A 20,021-nucleotide genomic window follows, 5' to 3' on the forward strand; every position below is an offset into this window, starting at 1 on the left:
GAAAAGTTACTGGGATTGATGGGAATAGAACCTGGGGTGCTTTGAAACTTCCCTGAGGACTTGGCAAGAGTTTGGTATGAAACGTGTGTGTCTACGGAGCTCTGAAGTTGCCAGTGTTCTGGTGACTGGGAACTGGGCTGGGGTGCAGGGAGCAGGTTTGAAAGCAACATTATTGAGCTGCGAGTTTCTTTCCCCAGCTCTGGCTCTCCCGCCATCAAAGCCTGGACTGGAGTTGTCTTTCCCAAAGCAGTAACTGCCAGGGAACCATCTGGTTTGGTTTCTTGTGACTGACTCCAAGGAACAGATATCCCTCTGGGAAGAAATCGCAGCCGCAGTGAGCAGCTACTCAGATGTTCACGGTGGTGAAATGGGGGGAGGGGCACTCAGAATGGCCCGTGGGGGAGCGTCAGGCCTAATGCAGATCATTCTGAGAATGAGAAGGCAAACCTCTTAGTTTCAGAGAGTATGTGGTCTTGCGGGAGTGGGGGATGAAGGTAGTTTGATGGAGAGGGGCGTCTATTACAGCTGAGAGCAAGCCTTCTGCTGGTTGGGTTTTTTAGTGGGCTCCACCAACCTGTAATCCACCCTCATTAAGCCAGCCCACTTCCCTCTTGTTTTAATCACTAATGCATCTTGTATCTGTGCTTTAGCCTGTCTGAAAATTCACCTAGGTCACGACTCCCTTCTCTTTCATCCATGCAGGCTTTGCAAGTGATGGCTGTCTAGCAGGCTCATTCCCGCACAGGGGCGTGTACTTTACAATCCTCTGTCCTCTCAACTGATGCTTGGGATGTTAGAGCCGGAAGGAGCCTTGAAGCCCAGTTAGCCCAGCCCTCTCATGGGTGAGGTTAAATGACCAGCCCAAAGCCCCACAGACATTGCTGGGGATGGACAAGGACCCGAGTCTCCTGCCTCCCAGGCCTGTTATTCCCTTACATGAACAATGTCATAGGAAACCTCGAGGCAGTTCTTTAGGAAAAGTGGTATAGAGTCATTGGACCCTAGGTCTTAGAATTTCATTCTCTCCTTTTTTTTTTTTTTTCAAAAACAAGGAAATTGAAAGGGCGGTGGGGATGATTTGCTTAGTTTCCAGACCACTTTTTTAAATCATGCCCAATTCTGAGCAATAATTCATCATTCTGCCTGACTTCCACTCCTCAGTTCACTTTCCCAGCCAAAGCTAACTGCGCTCATGCACCCTAGGAGGGACCCTTGTCTTGCCCTGGCCTCGGGTCAGATGCTAAATCCATTAGGGGAAGTTAAAAGAAACTCATAGGAAGTACAAGTCCCCCTCCCCCAAAGTGGCATTCCTCTCCCAATAAGCCCCATGAATAAAGGAGAAAGATGGGACAAGCTAGTAGGTATTGAGCACCCATCCTGGCCAGGCTGTATATTAGCATTCTACGTCCATCCCCCACTCCATCAGCACAAACCCTAGGAAGCACTGTTCATCCTCCTTCATAGGGGTTATGTGAACTGCTCCAGGGCACACAGAGAGCACAGGATTAGAGTAGAGATTGAAGCCCAGAGCCCAGCATCTCTGTGTGTCTTTCCATACATTACTAAGGCCTGGCAGAGTTGGCCTCTATTTTACCCTAAAAGTGACTTTCAGTGTTATAACTTACATCTAAGTTTGAAAAGTTGGTCAAGAACATGATATGTGTGCATATAGAGAATTCACCTGCCAAAAAATGACTCCCTCACAACTCTCCCCAGCCAACACCCACTATCAAGACTCTTGTTTCACATTTTGTGATTTATTAATCTTTATTTTATATTTTAATATAGAAAAACCATATTCATGTCCTGTAAAATATTGTCATCCGTTGTTTATAAAACTTGTTTTCACTTTTCAGTTAGCAATGTGAAAATTGTTTAGGTATCATAGGTTGGGATGGAATGTATCATAATTTTCCTCATTAAAATTAATGGAAATAGAAAGAAAGAGACGAAAGAAGGAAGGAAGGTAGAAAAGAGAAGAAAAGAGGAAAGGAGAGGGAAGGGGAGGAAAGGAAAGGAAAGAAAAACCCAGGTCCCTCTAGCTGTGAAGTCTGGGTCTTCTCCACTCCACCATTCCTCATTCCCTTATTCATTTTCTGGATGGCCATGAACAAATGCTTCCCCTCCCTCATCCTTTTCCTCGCACACTATTCCTCTTGCCTGATGGAAGCCCTGCACGTGAGAGCATTACATGTCGTACCCTCCTGACAGTGCACAAGGCGTCAGCCTCATGAGGCTTTATCCTGAGCTTCGGCATCATACAAGCAGGAAACGAGTCAGGAGAGAGTCAGGGCATCCCATCTTCTTTGCTCTGAGAATGGACTCCACCCCATGAAAGCACTTTCTCTCCTTTTGAGGAATCCTTGCCTGAGTAGATGGCATCTGCAATGACTACTGAGTGTAGAAGATCTATTCTGGGAGGTGTCCAGTGCACCATCCCAGAATATGAAATAGCTGCTCTTGTCACAGATGGAAAAGCAGCCCATTGTGCATGTTGCAGGAGCTGGGTTTTGGCTGCATCCCATAGAAGGGTTTTATTTCGACTTCAGAACCTTTGTGGTTGCCAGGGTAAACCAAGTGGTTGTATAATAGAAGTATTCCCACCCTCACTGGCACTCTGACCCACTGTTCCTTCTTGCCAGTGACACTTTTTGAAGTCCAGAATCCTTTCAGAAAGTCGCTCGTTGGCACACTGTGAACTGGAGAGCAGCAATTTTTTGATACTTGTTAATTTTATCAGTAAGTTGCTCAGGGAGATAGGAAAGACCTAGGTTAGGATCCCTTTTAAACATCTAAAATATTGACAGACCTTTACTAATCCAGACCCAGCACTTAAGCATCCTTCTCTTCAGGTGCAGGGTTCAGGCTTCGGTAGGGGGAGGCATTAAACACAGAATCCCTGCCTGCTGCTGGGCCCACCCTCCATCCCAGCTGCCCCTCTGCCCACACAGCTGCCCCTCCGGCCCTGGGTCCCGGTCACTGCATGAGTAGCTGCGCACGCACAGGATGGTAGAGTCGGGTGGACGTTGATCACGCCCAAGCAGGGAACAGGATCCAAGTGGAAGTAAATTTCAAAAGAAGCCTGAGTCATGTTTCCAGTTTCATGAGCCAGGCTGAATCTCTCCAAATGAGAGCTGATAGGACAGCAGAAGAGGTGGGGGTGGATGGAGCAGTGCAGCTGGCATCACTTGTACTAGATGTTCATGAGCAAACGTGGGCTGCCTTGTCCTCTTTTCTCTGCTCTAAAGGTACGCTCCTCATGGACAGGATGAGGCAAATCCCTTTGGTGGTCTCTGCAGGGGCCCAGTACTGTGCTGGACAAATAACACCATGTAAATGCTTATGGGGAAGCACCAGAGGGAAGAGTCATTTGCTAAAGGAGCACACCTCAGGGACATGTGACGCTGGGGCAGGCACAGCTGGCCTCTCTGCCAGCAGCTGCAGCATGGCCACACAAGCCCACAGCTTGTCATGACTGTAAGGCAAATGGGCCTCCTACCGGGTCCTGCCTGGTCGCCGCACTAGCCCTGGGTGTGAGCTGGCTGGTTCTGGATGTCCAGCTCAGTGCCTGGAGCTTGCTGTTTGTTGAATGATTAAAGGAACTAGTGGTAGTTGAAGCCCTGGAAGCTCAAACATGCAGATCTCTGTTAAAAATTCAAGCTCTTGTCAGTGACCAACTTGTTTTAGCCAATATCCCAAAGTAATGAAATTCTAACACCAAAAAAAAAAAAGACTCTCTCTTCAAACTCATTATAATGAAATTTGACCTCTCATACTCCTATGGATATTCTCATTTACTTTGCCTATGAATAGAAGCTATGCAGTACATTAAAAACAAACAAACTTGTATTTGCCCCTCAAACCCACCCCTCAGCCCCCCACCCCATTGCTGTGCAGACTGTTATCTCCTTCCAGGAATGTTTCTTGTTCTGAGGTTGTGGCCTCTGAGGCTCTGGCAGGTGTGTGCTGCCCAGCCCACGGGAGGGAGCATAGGAGCCCGCTGAGCTCCCCCCCACCCAGTTGCTTGGCTTCCCAGCTACCTTTTAAGGCCCCCGTCAACAGGAAAGACTGTATTCAAGTGCCCTGCTCCACGTGCTTCCCACTCCATGTCACAGTTATGTGTCTCCAGCTCGTGCCCTCTCCGTTAGCCAAAGGGCTCGGCTCATCTCTTCCTGGAACAGGACAATGAAAAGGAGTTATGTCCTTCTCAGCAGTTTGCAAACCTTGCCACCTCCTAGGGGAGGCTGGGGTAGAAGGAAGAGATTGGAGCTGAGGAAGGGAACAGATGAGGAATGTGGTGGAGCAGTCGACTGTCATAGTTAATAGTTGGGCTCTAAAACCAAATTGCCTAGTTTTTTTTGAAAATGAGGTGAAATTCACAGAACATAAAATTAACCACTTTTAAAGCATACTATTCAGTGGCCCTTAGTACATTCACAGTGTTGTGCAACCACCACCTCTGTCTAATTCCAGAACATGTCTATCATCCCCAAGAGAAAACCCCATACCCATTAAACAGCTTTCCCCCATTCTCCCCTCCTCCAACCCTTAACAATCTATAATTTCCTTTCTATTTCTATGAATTTCTCTATTCTGGACATTTCATATAAATGGAATCGTACAATGTGTGATGTGTTATGACTGGCTTCTTTCACTTAGCATGTTTTTGAAGTTTGTCCACATTGTAGCATGTATCAGTACTTCATTGCTTTTAATGACTGAAGTGTATTCCATTGCATAGATCCATTGTGTAGATATGCCATTTGTGTTTATCCATTCATCTGCTAATGGCCATCCACCTTCTGGCTGTTGTTAACAGTGCTGCTATGAAAACTTTATACAAGTGTTCACTTGTACACCTGCTTTCAATTCTTTTGGGTGTATACCCAGGAGTGGAATTTCAGGGTCACATGGTAACTCCATATTTAACTTCTTAAGGAACCACCAAACTGTTCCCCACAGCAGCTGCATCATTTTGCATTCCTACCAGATCGCCTCATTTCACATCCAGCTCTGCCACTTACTAGCTGCATGACCTCAGGGAGGTTACTTCTGCCCTCTGTGCCTCAGTTTCCTCATATGATTAACAGGGACAATAATGCTATCTACCCAATGAGTTAGCATGTGCAAAGGGCTTAGAACAGCTCCTGGTACAAAAGCTATATAACGCCGGCTGCCGCTGCTGTTACTGAGAGACAGTGCAGGTTCTAGCAGATGAAAGACTGAGAAGCTTTTGGGCTGAAAGAGGCTGCACAGATGATATAAAAAAATCACAAGACACATGGGGTTGGGCACTGAGAGAATCCCTCTCTCTGAGGAATCCATCTTCTTATTCAGTGATAAGCCACAGTCCTCAGTTCCGTGAGTTCGTGGGTGGACACTGCTCAAGAACAGAGCGTCCTGGGTCTTCCACTCATGACCAACTGCCAGCACCACTCCTTCCAGTTCTGCAACAAGAAAAGAGGACCGGAGTACATTCCACCATATGAATGCTCCAAACAAAAACTTCAGAAAACAAATGAAAGAAAGTCTTCTCTTTCTCTCATTTCCCTGATGTTCAGAAAAGGCAAACCTGGTTGATTTTCAATTGAAGTTACTGACTTATCACTAAATATTTTCCAAATACTATTATCTCAATTTACAAAATTAATCCATATGTTTATGGATCCCTTTACACCTAACTCATCAAAATGTTTTTATAAAAACTATTAGAATTCCAAGAATCCTTTCAGGAGCCTTCTTTGAAGCACATAGAAACAAGAAGATACTTTTTCCCCATTCATCTTGCATTGGAAATCTCAACTTGTCAAGTGGCCGTATTACCAACTTCTAGCTAAGAGTGAACTGACGAAAAAGTATGTAACAGAGCTGCCGCAGTGGCACCTTGCACTCATAGAGCACTATAATTTGCTCTGTCAGTTTCCAGACAGGCCTACAACAGTCTGGGAAGGCCGATGGGGCAAGTGCTGTCATCTCTGTCAGTAGAGAAGACCCTGAGACTCAGGACAGGTGTCCTGGCCCGGAAACGGAGGAGCCCGTACTAGACTGGGCTGCTGCGAACTCCCGAAGGCTTTTGTGTGGCCTGGGCAGGTGGAGGGTCCCCTGCTGTGGGCTAAGCTTGGCGAGGCATGTCCTCCCCTCTCCTCCCGCCCTCTGTAGGAAAGCATCTTCACAACTTTGCATAGTCACCAGGTCACTGACAGCCTGGGCCTCCTCTTTCTAGCAAACGCTTCAAAAGGGGGCAAAAGAGCAAATCCAGGAGGCTCAGGCTAGAGGCAGTCTCTTCACTGATCTGGTGTATCCTACGCAGCCAAGACGCCTGGCACTAGAACAGAGGCAGGAGAGAGGGAGTGGAGAGAGCCCCACTGAGAGCAGATCTGGGAAGTATCAGGAGTTCTCTGAAAGCAAAGGTTCTGAACCCAGGTGGCAACAATGGGAACCCGTGGGTCTTCCAGTGGGGTGTAGGAGGGGCCCCAGAGAGAACCCACCAGAAGCTCATTTGTTCAAGGGTCTGGCATTACGGAAGGCCAGCACTGCCTCACTGGCCAGAGAGAATGTGATCAGGCTAACAACAGGCTGGTGTCATCCAGTGGGATCTGCCCAGATCCACTGGGTTTGCTACAGTTCTTCATCTGCAGTGAGGAGGGGCGGGGCTGACAGTCCTGCAGCTGGGGGCTGGAAAAGGCAAGGGTGTGGCTCTGAAGAAGAGAAACAAAAGCACCTGGAGGGGGCAGGTCAGACCCCCAGCCACCCAGCCAAGAGGGCAGCTCTGGGAGAGGACCCTGAGTTCTTTCTGATGAGATCTTGCTCAGTGGTGTGTCTTAACAACTGTCGTGCAAACAGAAAGCATTACTGCTGGCATCAAGCTGTTCATGAAAGTCAACTCACCATCTCCTGGTAAAAGCAGAGGATGAAAGTAATCGTCTTCATAGCACAGAAATGATATATGGTCTATACAACACGGCTGGCTGTCCGTGCACTTCCCACGGCCCCAAGTCTGCCAGAAAAGTTACTGTAGCGCGCCTCAGCTTTCTGGGCCGCCAGAGCCTCTGGGGCCAGTTTTGGGCCACGAGTAGACTGCAGTGTGCCTTCCAAACATGGTTATTTCCTAGGACACGAGGGAGATGCAGGGGCACTGGCATTGGTCCCTCACCCCCTCTGCTTGTCAGAATCCTCTGGGGAGCCTTGAAAAAGCCCAGAAGCCCAGGGCCACCTCCCACCTGCTGAATCAGAAAATCAAATTTGTAAGAATCTTCCTTCCCAGAGGATTTGGATACATCTGGTCCAATGGGAGCCAATGATCCCCTACCCACCACCGAAGGCTGTAAAAGAAGCAGGCTGTGAGCGGGAGTCACGGCTCTGCCACGCCACATTGCTAGTCCCCAGCTTGTCCTCAGTTCTCCACAGGGGCTGGGACATCCTGTCAGAGCCAGTGGTACTTCTCCTGCAGGTGGCAGGCATGTGTCCCTCACTCACCTGCCTTTCTCTTTCACTCTTTAGGACACACAAGACCAGCCATTGCTACCGCATCACCTACCGCCACATGGAGCGGACCCTGTCCCAGAGGGAGGTGAGGCGTGTCCACCAGGCTGTGCAGGAGGCTGCCGTGCAGCTGCTGGCCGTAGAGGGCAGGTTTTGATGGCACGTGGATTTGATGAAGAAAAAAAGGATATTGTTGGTGGACTGGGGCCTTGCTCACCTTTTGATAAAGGATCAGTTTTGAGACTTTGAGAAAATAAAGGATCACTCTTGAGAAACTGTAGACATGGCATTTGTCTTTTATTTTGGAAAAGGGATGAAAAAGGAGCAATAATGTGCGAGTTTCCTCCTTTACTGTCAGAAATGCTTGGCTCGTTGGTGTTCAGTGTGGTTAATTGGTCCCTGGGTTCCCTTAAAGTGTAAACACCGGGCAGGATTTCTTGCCCGACTGACTCCCCCACCCATGTCATGAGCGAAGCCTCACAAAGGAGCATCAGAAACTCCAGACATTGGAAGCTTCTTTGAATCAGCTTGTATTCCTTTCTTCCTTCTCTTCCTTTTCTGTTCTGCAAAGGGCAGGCTTCAAACAGGACACTAATGAAATGCCAGGGCCTCCCTCAAAAGTGAAGGAGTCACATCTCTGAGCAGGGCGAGGTATTTACTTGCTTTTCATAAACCTGCACTTGGAGTCAGGCCTCTGGCCCCAGGGCTCGAGCTTGGCAGCCTTCTGCCCCACCTGGAGAGGAAAGAAAACTGAGAGAGTTGCCCCAGAGGCCTGCAGACTCACAGAGGGGCCAGGTCCTGAAACCCCTGAGAGGCTGGTTTTCTAATGGGAGGCCTCCACTTCTGCAGGTGACCTTTAAGGGAGAGTATGGGGCTTTTATGTTTCCCCTTTCTATCCCAGGCACCTTGTAGTCTGCCTGCCTCACTTCTGACCAGTTTTGATAATCAGATTCCATCCCTGGCCTGTGCTGGAGGCTGATGGAGGCTACAAGTGCTGGGATAAATATTTGATGAGGGCAGCCATTATCAGTCAGCAGCATGAGGGGTGGGCAGCTGCTTCCAAAGGAAAGAAATGGGCTTGATGTCATTTTAGAGTGTTCTTCATTTGGACTTTACCCTTGGATTATCAAGGGAATTAAGGAGGCTATACCCCAACTCCTACACCCAAACCTGGGTCCAAACTAGTGGCCAGGGTTTTGGGCCCACTGGATGTAATTGCTGCATTGGAGATGGGGGTGTCTGAGTAGGAATGCACATGTGATTAGTAATTTCTTCTTCTGCAGCATTTGCAGGCTCAGCAGACCATTTCTGATCCAGCCTTGGGCTGCATTTCCAAAGATCACTTTATCCCCAAGACCAGTTAGACTTTCACTAATACTCTCTAACAAAACAAGCTGTGTGGGCAACACTGAGAAACCATGGCACCACCCCACGATCAAATACTGTGCTTGTGCCAAACCATGTCTCCCAGGGCCAGGGGCAGGCTGCCATTCAGGAGGGTTCATAGAGGGATTTCTGGAGCATTCCTCGCAGCGCTCCATGCCGTAGAATCAGCTGTTATCTAAACTTTACAAATGGGGCAACTGAGCCTACAGAAGTCATGGGACTTGACCAGAAACATAACGAAGAGCTGGTGGGCCTCACCCTCAGCCTGCTGCCTCCAGATTCAGAACTTCTATCTAAGTGGACATTGGCTGGCTATAGGGTCTGCGCCTCACTCTGCTCCTTTGGGCCTTTGTCCTATTTCCGTAAGTACTGTAGCTGGGGGGCATGCACAGATGCCCCCCACCCCTGGTCCTCTGCAGCTGCTGGCACCCAGGCTCAAGGTAGGCCCACTCTGCCAGGCAGCCCAGGGAACATCCAGCTTTGGCTTCTTTGTGCTGTTTCCACAGGAGAATAAATAATAAAAAAGGAAAAAATGAGGACGGTAATTTAATCCATAAGATAATCAGCACTTTACAGTTCAAGAATATCCACTTCTACCTAAAGTAGAGCACGGTGACTAACCAGCATCATCATGGTGACCCTACGGTGTGCTCGGTCCCCTCCTTGTGAAGTGGGAATGAGAACAGTGCCTGCCCCGGTGACTGGTCGTGAGGACAGAACAAGACATCGCAGGTGCTGCACTTGGCTGAGAATCGAGAGCCTAACAGGCCAGCAGTAAGGGAGGGCTGCTCTGATTATCATTCAGGTGGGAAAAGGTAGAAACATGAAATATTAGACCTGGGACATGTCCTGGAGAGAAGCCACATCTCCCATGGGACAAAATGACTCACTGAGGACGCAGCTGATTACTGTGGAGCTGGGCCTAGGACGGGACTTGGCAGAGCTGTTTTCATAACACTGCACTAAATTAGACACCCTGAGCGTGTCTTTCAGTGTCACGCCCACTAAAAGCCTGCTCGCTCATCAGGTCGAAGGCACAGGCTGAGGTTGCAGCCACGTCCTGGAGCTGAGGACCAAGGATCCTTCCAGCACCTGTGTTACCTGCCCCTGAGACCAGTCCTGTCATGCTGGCAGCCAGACTGAGGTCAGCAGGCACTGACTACTCTGAATGTCACGGCAATAAATTCTGTGACCAGCTGAAGCCTCAGGGATGGGGTAGAGGACCTTGACTCCACAGCCATTGGTGCACTTGTCCCCTGCCCACCCCTGTTCCTGCTGAGTAGGACGCTGTTACACCAGCTCCTGTGCTGTGCCCTCTAGCTCATCAGTCCTAGAACTGGTCAGCATAGCCCATCACTAGCCCAGTGGTGGACCAGCAATCAAGACATGAAGAGGAAACCTTTCAACACTGGAAACTGGTGAGTGAACTGAAAGAGTATGTGGCAACCTCAAAACCCCCACACAGCAGTCTTTACCTACCTAGACACTTCAGTGGGCACTTGAGTTCTCTGTCCCCACGCCAGGTGTTCTTCAGTCTCCACATCGACCATAATCACTCAGGACTTAGCAGCTCCCAGCCAGGGCCATCTGCCTTCTCCCCGTCCACAGGTCACATACAAGCAGACCTCAAAGAATTTCAGCTTCTGGTTCAGTTCCAGACCACAATAAAGCGAATAAAGCACTATGGTTTCCCAATACATATAAAAATTATGTTCACATTATGCTGTAATCCATTAAGTGTGCAGTAGCATATGTCTTTAAAAAGAAGTGCATATCTCAGTTTCAAAATACTTTTTTGCTAAAAAATGCAGATGATCATCTAGACCTTCAGAGCATCACAGCCTTTTTGCTATGGAGGGACTTGATCAATGTTGGTGAAAAGTCAGTATCTCCAAAGTGGAATAAAATGAAGTATGGGGATGGTGGAGCTAACGCTGATGGTGTTCCAGGGGGAGCCCTGGACCAAGCCCAAGGCTAAGTGAGGTCCGAGGCTAAGCCCAGTTCTGCCAAAGATGAGTCATCTGGCATCCCTGAGGTTTCATTTCCTTCACCCTAAAATGGAGGTGATGATCCTTGCGTTTCCTACCTCAGAGTGAGTGTGAACGGCCCAGCAAAGAGTAAGAGTCACATGTAAAACTCCCAAGTGTCTTGTGTTAGCCTCACAAAAACTCCAGGAAAGCTGACCGCATCATATTTACTTAGGAATGAAAGGCTATGAGCCCACGGTGCTGCAGTCAGTAGGCGCAGAGCTGGAATTTAGGGCCACTTCCCTGTAACACCGAAGCCCATGGTCCCCCCAACTGTGCCACCTGTCACCACTAATGGAAGATGAGTAACAACACGAGGACAGCACCTGTCCCCTGCGGCCTCAGGTGTGAAATGAGGAGTGCCCTCCACCCTGTTCTCCCAAAATGAGGGCCTGCATGTGTGCATGTGTCCTTGTCTGTTCCAGATAGAAGCCTTGAGGAGGGCTTAGCCTTCTCACACATCACAATGATGAAGTGGAGGCCAGGCCACATTGAGTAAACCAGAGACATCAAGGAGGGCACTGCAGACTGGTTAAACTACAAGGATTGCTCCGGAGAGAAAGTCAGGGAAGGACTCCAGAGCAGCACACCCTGGTCCATGCTCCCCACTTCCCCCTGGGCTACGGGAAGTTCACACGCAGGGCCCATCGCACCCACGGCTGTGTGCAGAGCGTGGCCCCTTCCCTCCCAATCAAGAAAGGATTTCAGAACCCAAGGTGTAAGCATGACACTATTATAGAGGAAACTTTGAAATTTTTTTTAACAGCTCCCAATCTATCAAAAGTGAATCATTTGAAGTCATCTATACTTTATTATTAATAAGAAATTACTAGGGTGCCAAAGCACCTCAGTGCACAAAGGAAAGTTCAGCAAATGGTGCTGGAACAATAGGATATCCATATAAGAGAAAGAGAAAGGACTAAACCCCTACTTCACACTCCACACAAGTTAATGCAAGATGGCGCAGAGACCAAAACATAAAAGCCAAAAACATATCATAAAGCTTAAAGGAGAAAATATAAGGGACTATGTTTGCAACCTGACTAGGCAAAGATTTCTTAGGACACAGGAAAAACTAGTAAAGAAAAAAGTGATAGAGGGTGAGGAAGATGGCGGCGGAGTAAGTAGCAGTGTTGTAGCAGTGTTGTCTGCTTGCTCCTATCATGGAAAGCTTGGGAGACGGACAGGGAGATGAGTGAGTACAAACTTCGGACAGCTCAAGCGGGGAAGGGAGAGCGAGAGCGGAGAGAGCGGAGGGTAAAAGGGCGGAAGGCCCGCCAGCGCTCTTGGGAGGAGTCGCTGGACCCACCAGGCCCCACGCTCCTACCAACCGCACCCCAGAGGGACAGCTGCAGACTGGCTCACCGCCCGGAATCTCCTTGGAGATTGCTGCCTACTGTAGGCGCGGCAAACAGCAGAGTCCCATAGGGAAACAATAGAAAGGTTTCCGTGAACCGGCCAGAGGTGCGGAAGGACAGCGAGTGGCCCGGACTTTGGGAAGCTGTGTGAACTGAGACTGGTGGTGGCAGCACCACATACAAGACGCGCGCATCCGTCGAGGTGCCACTGATCAGAAAAAAGTGGAATTGGGCTGGGAAAGCTGCGTCAGAAACACGGTCCCGGTCAGGGCCCAAAGAGGGCGGGCAGGACATGCAAGAGAACCGAGAGACGCTGCCGGCCAGGGACAGGCACAGCTCGGTGATGCGGCTTGGAACACAGAGACATCTTGGGAGGAGGAGCAAAGGCAGGACCCAAGGCAGGGCGGGGACTAGGAACATGCGCACTGGCGCGCCGATAGAAAAGTGTTTCTAGAGAAGCTTGAGGACTGCTGGAGGGTGCTGCAGGACAAGTGGGGAGAGACCCAACGCTGCGGCTCACAGCAGATAGTTACAGAGAAAAGCAGCAGCAGAAACCAGCCAGAGCTCCTCACAGCCAGCCAACCAGGAAAAAAATTTGAAACTCATGGAATTTTGGCCAGGTGTGGATCCAGAAAAAGAAGACTGCACACAAAGGCTGAACTGAGTAAAAACTTTCTTTTTAACTTTAAATTTAAGTGAAAGAAGGAAGGAAAATAAACTTTTTTTTAAAGGAGAAGTGGGAAAAAAAATTTTTTTCTCTTTAAACTATCTCTTTAATCTGTTTCATACCATCTCTCCCTCCCATCCTTCATCTTTAATTGTTGTTTGTTTGTTAGTTTTGTTTAGCCTCCCTTTCACACTAAATATATAGCATACAACTACTATATAAATCTAATACTATACACTACCAGTTTCTTACTTTATCCTGCATTCTTCCCTCTCTCTCTTTTCTATATTTATTTATTTTATTTTTATTAACATACAATGTAAATATTACTTACTGTCTTCAATAGTCTTGACACTACCTGCTACTATTACTACTCTATCAACCCCCTTTCAAAAATGATCTCTTTTTTCATTTAAAACAACTCTTACCTATTTCTCCTATAATATAATAGTCCTAACCTCTATACATTTATATTAATACTGGCTCATTGGCTACCGATAGTAGGATAGAGGGTGGCGGATATTTCTGAGGGTGTGGGTTTCTTGCCTGGGCTGTGTGTTTATGTTTTTAATAGCACCTCCACAAGAGAACTCAAGACAAGGTGGGCAGAGTGACTCTCAATCAACTAGCCAGACAGAAAGTCTCACCAAAGAGCAACGGAAATATAACCAGACAGCATAAACAAACGACATAAAGGGTATCCCAAGAACATCAGGCTCAGGAGATCAAAGAGACTGCACTGCTGAAACCCCCAGAGCTCCTATAAAGAATCTCATACATACCACAAAGCTGGGAAGTCAAAGCAGACAAAATCAAAAAACAAAATCAAACAAGAAGAATCCAACATGGTAAGATGCAGAAACAACCTCTCAATGAAAAGAAAAGAGGAATCACCAGAAAGAGAGGTAGATGGAATAGACATAGCCCAAATGTCAGGCATGGAATTCAAAACAATGGTGGTGAAGAAGCTCAATATACTCAACAACCTCAAAGACAGCTACAACAACCTCCAAGGAAGTTACCAACAGCTCCAAGAAAATTATAGGGAACTTACGGAGAACTACACCAGCATAAAAAAGGACATAGAAACTATTAACAAGAACCAGGAAGCAATGAAGAATACAATCTCTGAACTGAAAAACACAGTAGAATCAATCAAAAGTAGGCTAAACGAAGCAGAGGATTGAATCAGTGAATTAGAGGACAATGTAGAGAAAAATTCGCAGACAATACAACAAAATGATAAAGATTGAAAAAGTGTGAAGAAGGTCTAGGGGAATTACAGGACAACATGAGACAAAATAATATCCGGATCATTGGAATACAAGAGGAGGAAGAGGAAGAACAAGGAATAGAGGGCCTGATAGGAAGAATAATGACAAAAAAATTTCCAACCTTGATGACAGGAAGGGTCATGCAGGTCCAGGAAGCACAGAGAGTCCCAATGAAGAGGAACCCCGAAAGGCCCACTCAAAGGCACATCATAATTAAAATGGCAACATTGAAAGACAAAGAGAGAATCCTAAAAGCAGCAAGAGAAAAACAGAAAATAACATACAAGGGAGCTCCAATAAGGCTATTGACTGATTTCTCAACAGAAACACTGCAAGCCAGAGGGAATGGTCAAATATATTTCAAGCAATGAAAAACAAAGGCTTACGACCAAGAAAATTCAAACCAGCAAGGCTCTCATTCTAAATGGAAGGTAAAATAAGGAGTTTCTCTGACAAAGGAAGACTAAAAGAATACATCTCCACCAAACCAGCATTGTAAGACATGCTAAAGGGAAGGCTTTAAGAAAAAGAAGAAAAAAAGAGAGGGAAAGGAACACAGGTACAAAGAGAAATGAATAAATACATGTCAGTAATAACCTTAAATGTAAATGGATTAAATGCTCCAATTAAAAGACATAGGGTAGTGGAATGGATATGAAAACAGGACCCACATATTTGCTGTCTACAAGAAACACACCTCAAAACTAAAGATTTACACAGACTGAAAGTAAAGGGATACGAAAAAGTATTCCAAGCAAACGGACATGAAAGGAAAGCTGGGGTAGCAATACTCATATCAGAAAAAACAGATTTCAAAGCAAGGGCAATAAAAAGAGACAAAGAAGGACATTTCATAATACTTCAGGGAACAATCCATCAAGAAGATATAACACTGAGAAACATATATGCACCCAACATAGGAGCACCCAAATATATAAAGAAAATACTAGAAGACCACAAGAAGGATATTAACAGCAACACATTCATAGTAGGGGACTTTAACACTCCATTACCAATAATAGACAGGTCCTCGAAGCAAAGAAACACCAAGGATATATACAGGCATTGAACAACACACTAAAGCAAATGGACTTAACTAATATATATAGAAGTTTTCACCCCAAAGAAGCAAAATATACATTCTTTTCAAATGCACATGGGACATTTTCAAAGATGGACCACATGATAGGACACAAAACAAGCCTCAACAAATTCAAGAAAATTGAAATTGTATCAAGCATCTTTTCAGACCACAATGCCTTGAAACTAGAAATCAACCTCAAAGAAAAAATCAAAGACATCCAAACTCATAGAGAATGAATAACATGCTATTAAATAATGAATGGATTAAAAATGACATCAAAGAAGAAATCAAGAAGTTTCTGGAAACTAATGATAATGAACACACAACAGCCCAAAACCTATGGGATACAGCAAAAGCAGTCTTGAGAGGGAAGTTCATAGCAGTACAGGCATATCTGAAAAGGATAGAAAAACCTCAAATAAAAAATCTAACCCTAAAGTTACAAGAACTGGAACAACAACAACAAACAAAGCCTAGGGCAATAAAAAGGAAGGAAATAATCAAGATCAGAGCAGAATTAAATAACATAGAGACTAAACAAACAATTCAAAAGGTCAACAAAAGTAGGAGCTGGTTCTTTGAAAAAATAAATAAAATCGACAAATCATTAGCCAGGATCATCAAGAAAAAAAGAAAGAAGACCCAAATAAACAAAATCAGAAATGAAAGAGGAGAAATCACGACTGATACCACAGAAATACAAAGGATTGTAAGAAATTACTACAAACAACTGTGTGGCAAGAAATTCGAAAACCCAGATGAAATGAACAAATTTCTAGAAACATATAATCTTCCAAAACTGAATCAAGAAGAAGTAGAAAGTCTCAACAGACCAATAACAAAGAATGAAATTGTAATAATAATCAATAATCTCCTGGCACACAAAAGCCCTGGACCGGATGGCTTCACAGGAGAATTTTACAAAACATTTAGGGAAGAACTAACTCCTACCTTCATCAAACTATTCCAAAAAATCCAAAAAGAGGGAAAAATCCCAAACTCATTCTATGAAGCCAGTATTACCCTAATTCCAAAACCAGGTCAAGACTCAATGAAGAAAGAAAACTACAGGCCAATATCACTGATGAACATAGATGCTAAAATCCTCAACAAAATATTGGCAAACAGGATCCAGCAACACATTAAAAAGATCATACACCACGATCAAGTGGGATTCATCCCAGGGATGCAAGGATGGTTTAATATTTGCAAATCAATAAATATAATAAATCACCTTAACAAAATGAAAGACAAAAATCACATGATCATATCAATAGATGCAGAAAAAGCATGTGATAAAGTACAACACCCATTTATGATGAAAACACTCAGCAAAATGGGAATAGAGGGAGCATACCTCAACATAATAAAGGCCATATATGAGAAACCAGAAGCCAACATCATACTCAATGGACAAAAACTGAAAGCATTCCCCCTGAGATCAGGAACAAGACAAGAATCCACTCTCTCCACTCCTATTCAACATAGTGTTGGAAGTCCTAGTCACAACAATCAGACAAGAAAAAGAAATAAAAGGCATCCAAATTGGGAAAGAAGAAGTAAAACCATCATTATATGCAAATGACATGACAGTATACATAGAAAACCCTATAGACTCCACTAAGAAACTACTTCATATAATAAGTGAATTTGGCAAAATAGCAGGGTACAAAATAAATATAAAAAAATCTAAGGCATTTTTGTACACCAACAATAAAATATCAGAGACAGAAACAAAAAAGAAAGTTTACTATAGCAACAAGAAAAATAAAGTACCTAGGAATAAACATAACCAAAGAGATAAAAGACCTGTACTCTGAAAATTACATAACATTGAAGAAAGAAATTAAGGAAGATACAAATGAATGAAAGCAAATACCATGTTTTGGATGGGAAGAATCAACATCGTCAAAATGGCCATACTACCCAAAGCAATCTACAGATTCAATGCAATCCCTATTAAAATACCAATGACATATTTCACAGACCTGGAACAAATACTCCAAAAATTCATATGGAGCCAAAAAAGACCCCGAATAGCCAAAAAAATATTGAGACAGAAGAACACAGCAGGAGGAATCATAATACCAGACATCAAACAATACTACAAAGCCACTGTGATCAAAACAGTCTGATATTGGCAAAAGAACAGACATATAGATCAATAGAGAATCCAGAAATAAACCCAGGACTATATGGTCCACTAATATTTGATTAAGGGGGAAGGAACATAAAATGAAATGAGAAGAGCCTCTTCAACAAATGGTGCTGGGAGAACTGGACAGGGATGTGCAAAAAAATGAAACTAGACCACCAACTTATACCACACACGAGAATAAACTCAAGATGGAGCAAAGATTTAAATGTAAGCCGTGAAACCATAAAAGTCCTAGAGGAAAACATAGGCAGGAAAATTTCAGATATACTACGTAACAATATCTTCTCGGATACATCTCCTAAGGCAAAAGAAGTAAAGTAAAGGAAAAAATAAACAAATGGGACTACATGAAATTAAAGAGTTTCTGCTCAGCAAAAGAAAACATCAGCAAGTTGAAAAGGAAACCAGCCACATGGGAAAACATATATGCCAATGATACCTCAGACAAGAGACTGATCTCCAAAATATATAGAGCTTATACGACTTAACATCAAGAAAACAGAAAACCCAATTAAAAAATGGGCAAAAGACCTGAACAAACACTTCTCCGAAGAGAACATACAGAAGGCCCATAGACACATGAAAAAATGCTCAACACCACTAGCCATCAGAGAGATGCAAATAAAAACCACAATGAGATACCACTTTACACCTGTCAGAATCACCACCATCAACAAATCATCAAACAAGTGCTGGCGAGGATGTGGAGAAACGGGACCCCCAGTGCACTGTTGGTAGGAATGCAGACTGGTGCAGCCACTATGGAAAACAGTAAGGGATTTCCTCAAAAAACTAAAAATGGAACTGCCTTTTGAACCAGCGATTCCACTGCTAGGATTATACCCAAAAAATCCTAAAACCCTAATTGAAAAGAACTTATGTACCCCTATGTTCATAGCAGCACTGTTTACAATAGCTAAGTGCTGGAAACAGCCCAAGTGCCCATCTGTAGATGAGTGGATCAAAAAACTGTGGTACATTTACACAATGGAATACTATGCAGCAGAGAGAAAGAAGAAACTCCTGCCATTTGCAACAACATGGATGGAACTAGAGAGAATTATGCTTAGTGAAATAAGCCAGGCAAAGAAAGAAAAATACCATGTGATATCACCAAATACAGGAAACTAACAAACAAATGAACTAAGTAGAACAAGGAGCAGAATAACAGTTATTAGGGGGGAGGGGAGGGGGGAGGGAGAGGAGGGGGATAAGTAAGGGAAGGGTTTAGTCAAGGAAGGTGTATAAATGACTCATGGACATGGACAACTGGGAGGGATATGACTGTGGGAGAAGGGGTGGGATGGGTGGGGGGGAGCAAAGGGGGGAAAATGGGACAACTGTAATTGAAAAACCAAAATAAATAAATAAATAGTGATAAACTGGACTTTTTCAAGATTTAAATCTTCTACTCTTTGAAACGTCATTAAGAAAATGAATAGGCAAAGCATAGGTTGTAAGGAAATATTTGTGACACATGTTTGACAGAAGACTTCTATACAGAATACACAGAATTCCTACAATTCACCAGTAATTTTTTTTAAACCCTTTGAAAAAAATGGGCAAAGACTTGGACAAACACTTCACCAAAAAGATTTATAAATGGCCAATAAGATGAAAGGTGCTCAACATCACTAGCCATCAGGGAAATGCATTTATGAAGCTAAAGAGCAGATGAAACTAATCTCTAGTGGCAAAGAGCAGACCCGAAGCTGCCCGGGCCTGGGAGGAGACTGGCTGACAGGGGCACACGGGGAAATTTTAGGTGATGGAATGTTTTAAACCTTGATAAGAGCATGGGTTACAAGGATGAATGCATTTGTCAGAACTCATCAAACTGTGCACTTTAAAATATGCACCTTTCTCTGTATGTAAATGATACCATTGTGAAAAAAGAGAAAAATCACCCGTGCCGCATCTCACAACCCAGTGAGCATTCCATCTGCGAAGTGGAGACAGCGGCTCTGCACCGAGGAGCAGATTGCGGAGGAGATGGGCAGAGTGGTCCAGAGGGATTCTAGGGGCAGATGTCCTTGAGTTCATGGGGCATTTGGGGTGTGCAGCTCTCCCCAGGAGAGTGGCACACATGCAGGGGAGACAAGGAGACTCTGGAGGAGCGAGGGTGCAGGCGCAGGCCAGCAAAAGACACAGGGAAACAAGGGGGCCCTGCTGACCCCAACTGTCCACCCTGCAGTGGCGTCCTTGGAGCTGGGGCACTGCTCACTTTGCCCAGGAGAGCAGCGTGTGGGGTCAGGCTGGAGTGGAAGCCATGGCATGGAAGGAAGAGGGAAAGGCGGGCTCAAGGGCTGCTGATGGAGCCTCTTTTCCATGCTTGTTCCCAAAGTCCCCAAATTCTTTTGAGCTGGAACAGCATGGTGGACATAAGCCACGCTGCCCCCTGCTCCAGATGGGGGCACCAAGCTTATGAGAAAGCACGTCCTGTGTCCTGCTCCCACCCCGTGGAGCTCACAGAGTAAAGCAGGGCAGCTCCCCATGGCTTCCGGCTCAGCGGAACAGCCCTCTCCCACCTCAGGGAGGTTAGAAGTGTGGCCTTGTTGAGAAACCAGACCCCAGGATGCTCTCTC

General features: G+C 45.4%; 1 protein-coding gene across 10 annotated transcripts in view; it reads left to right on the top strand.

Moving 5' to 3' along the window:
* FARS2 (phenylalanyl-tRNA synthetase 2, mitochondrial) overlaps window positions 1-7,757 on the top strand; it is a 582,942-nt gene extending 575,185 nt beyond the window's left edge. For all 10 annotated transcript variants that reach the window (XM_090269837.1, XM_090269841.1, XM_090269834.1 and 7 more), the window contains one exon: window positions 7,501-7,757. In XM_090269837.1, the coding sequence (XP_090125963.1) occupies window positions 7,501-7,639 (139 nt within the window). In that variant the 3' untranslated portion in view covers window positions 7,640-7,757. The remainder of the gene's footprint in view (window positions 1-7,500) is intronic.
* The last annotated feature ends 12,264 nt before the right edge of the window (window positions 7,758-20,021 follow it).

The sequence above is a fragment of the Furipterus horrens genome, unplaced genomic scaffold (assembly GCF_987537825.1).
Source record: "Furipterus horrens unplaced genomic scaffold, mFurHor1.1.pri manual_scaffold_3, whole genome shotgun sequence".
NCBI classification, from domain to species: Eukaryota; Metazoa; Chordata; class Mammalia; order Chiroptera; family Furipteridae; genus Furipterus; species Furipterus horrens.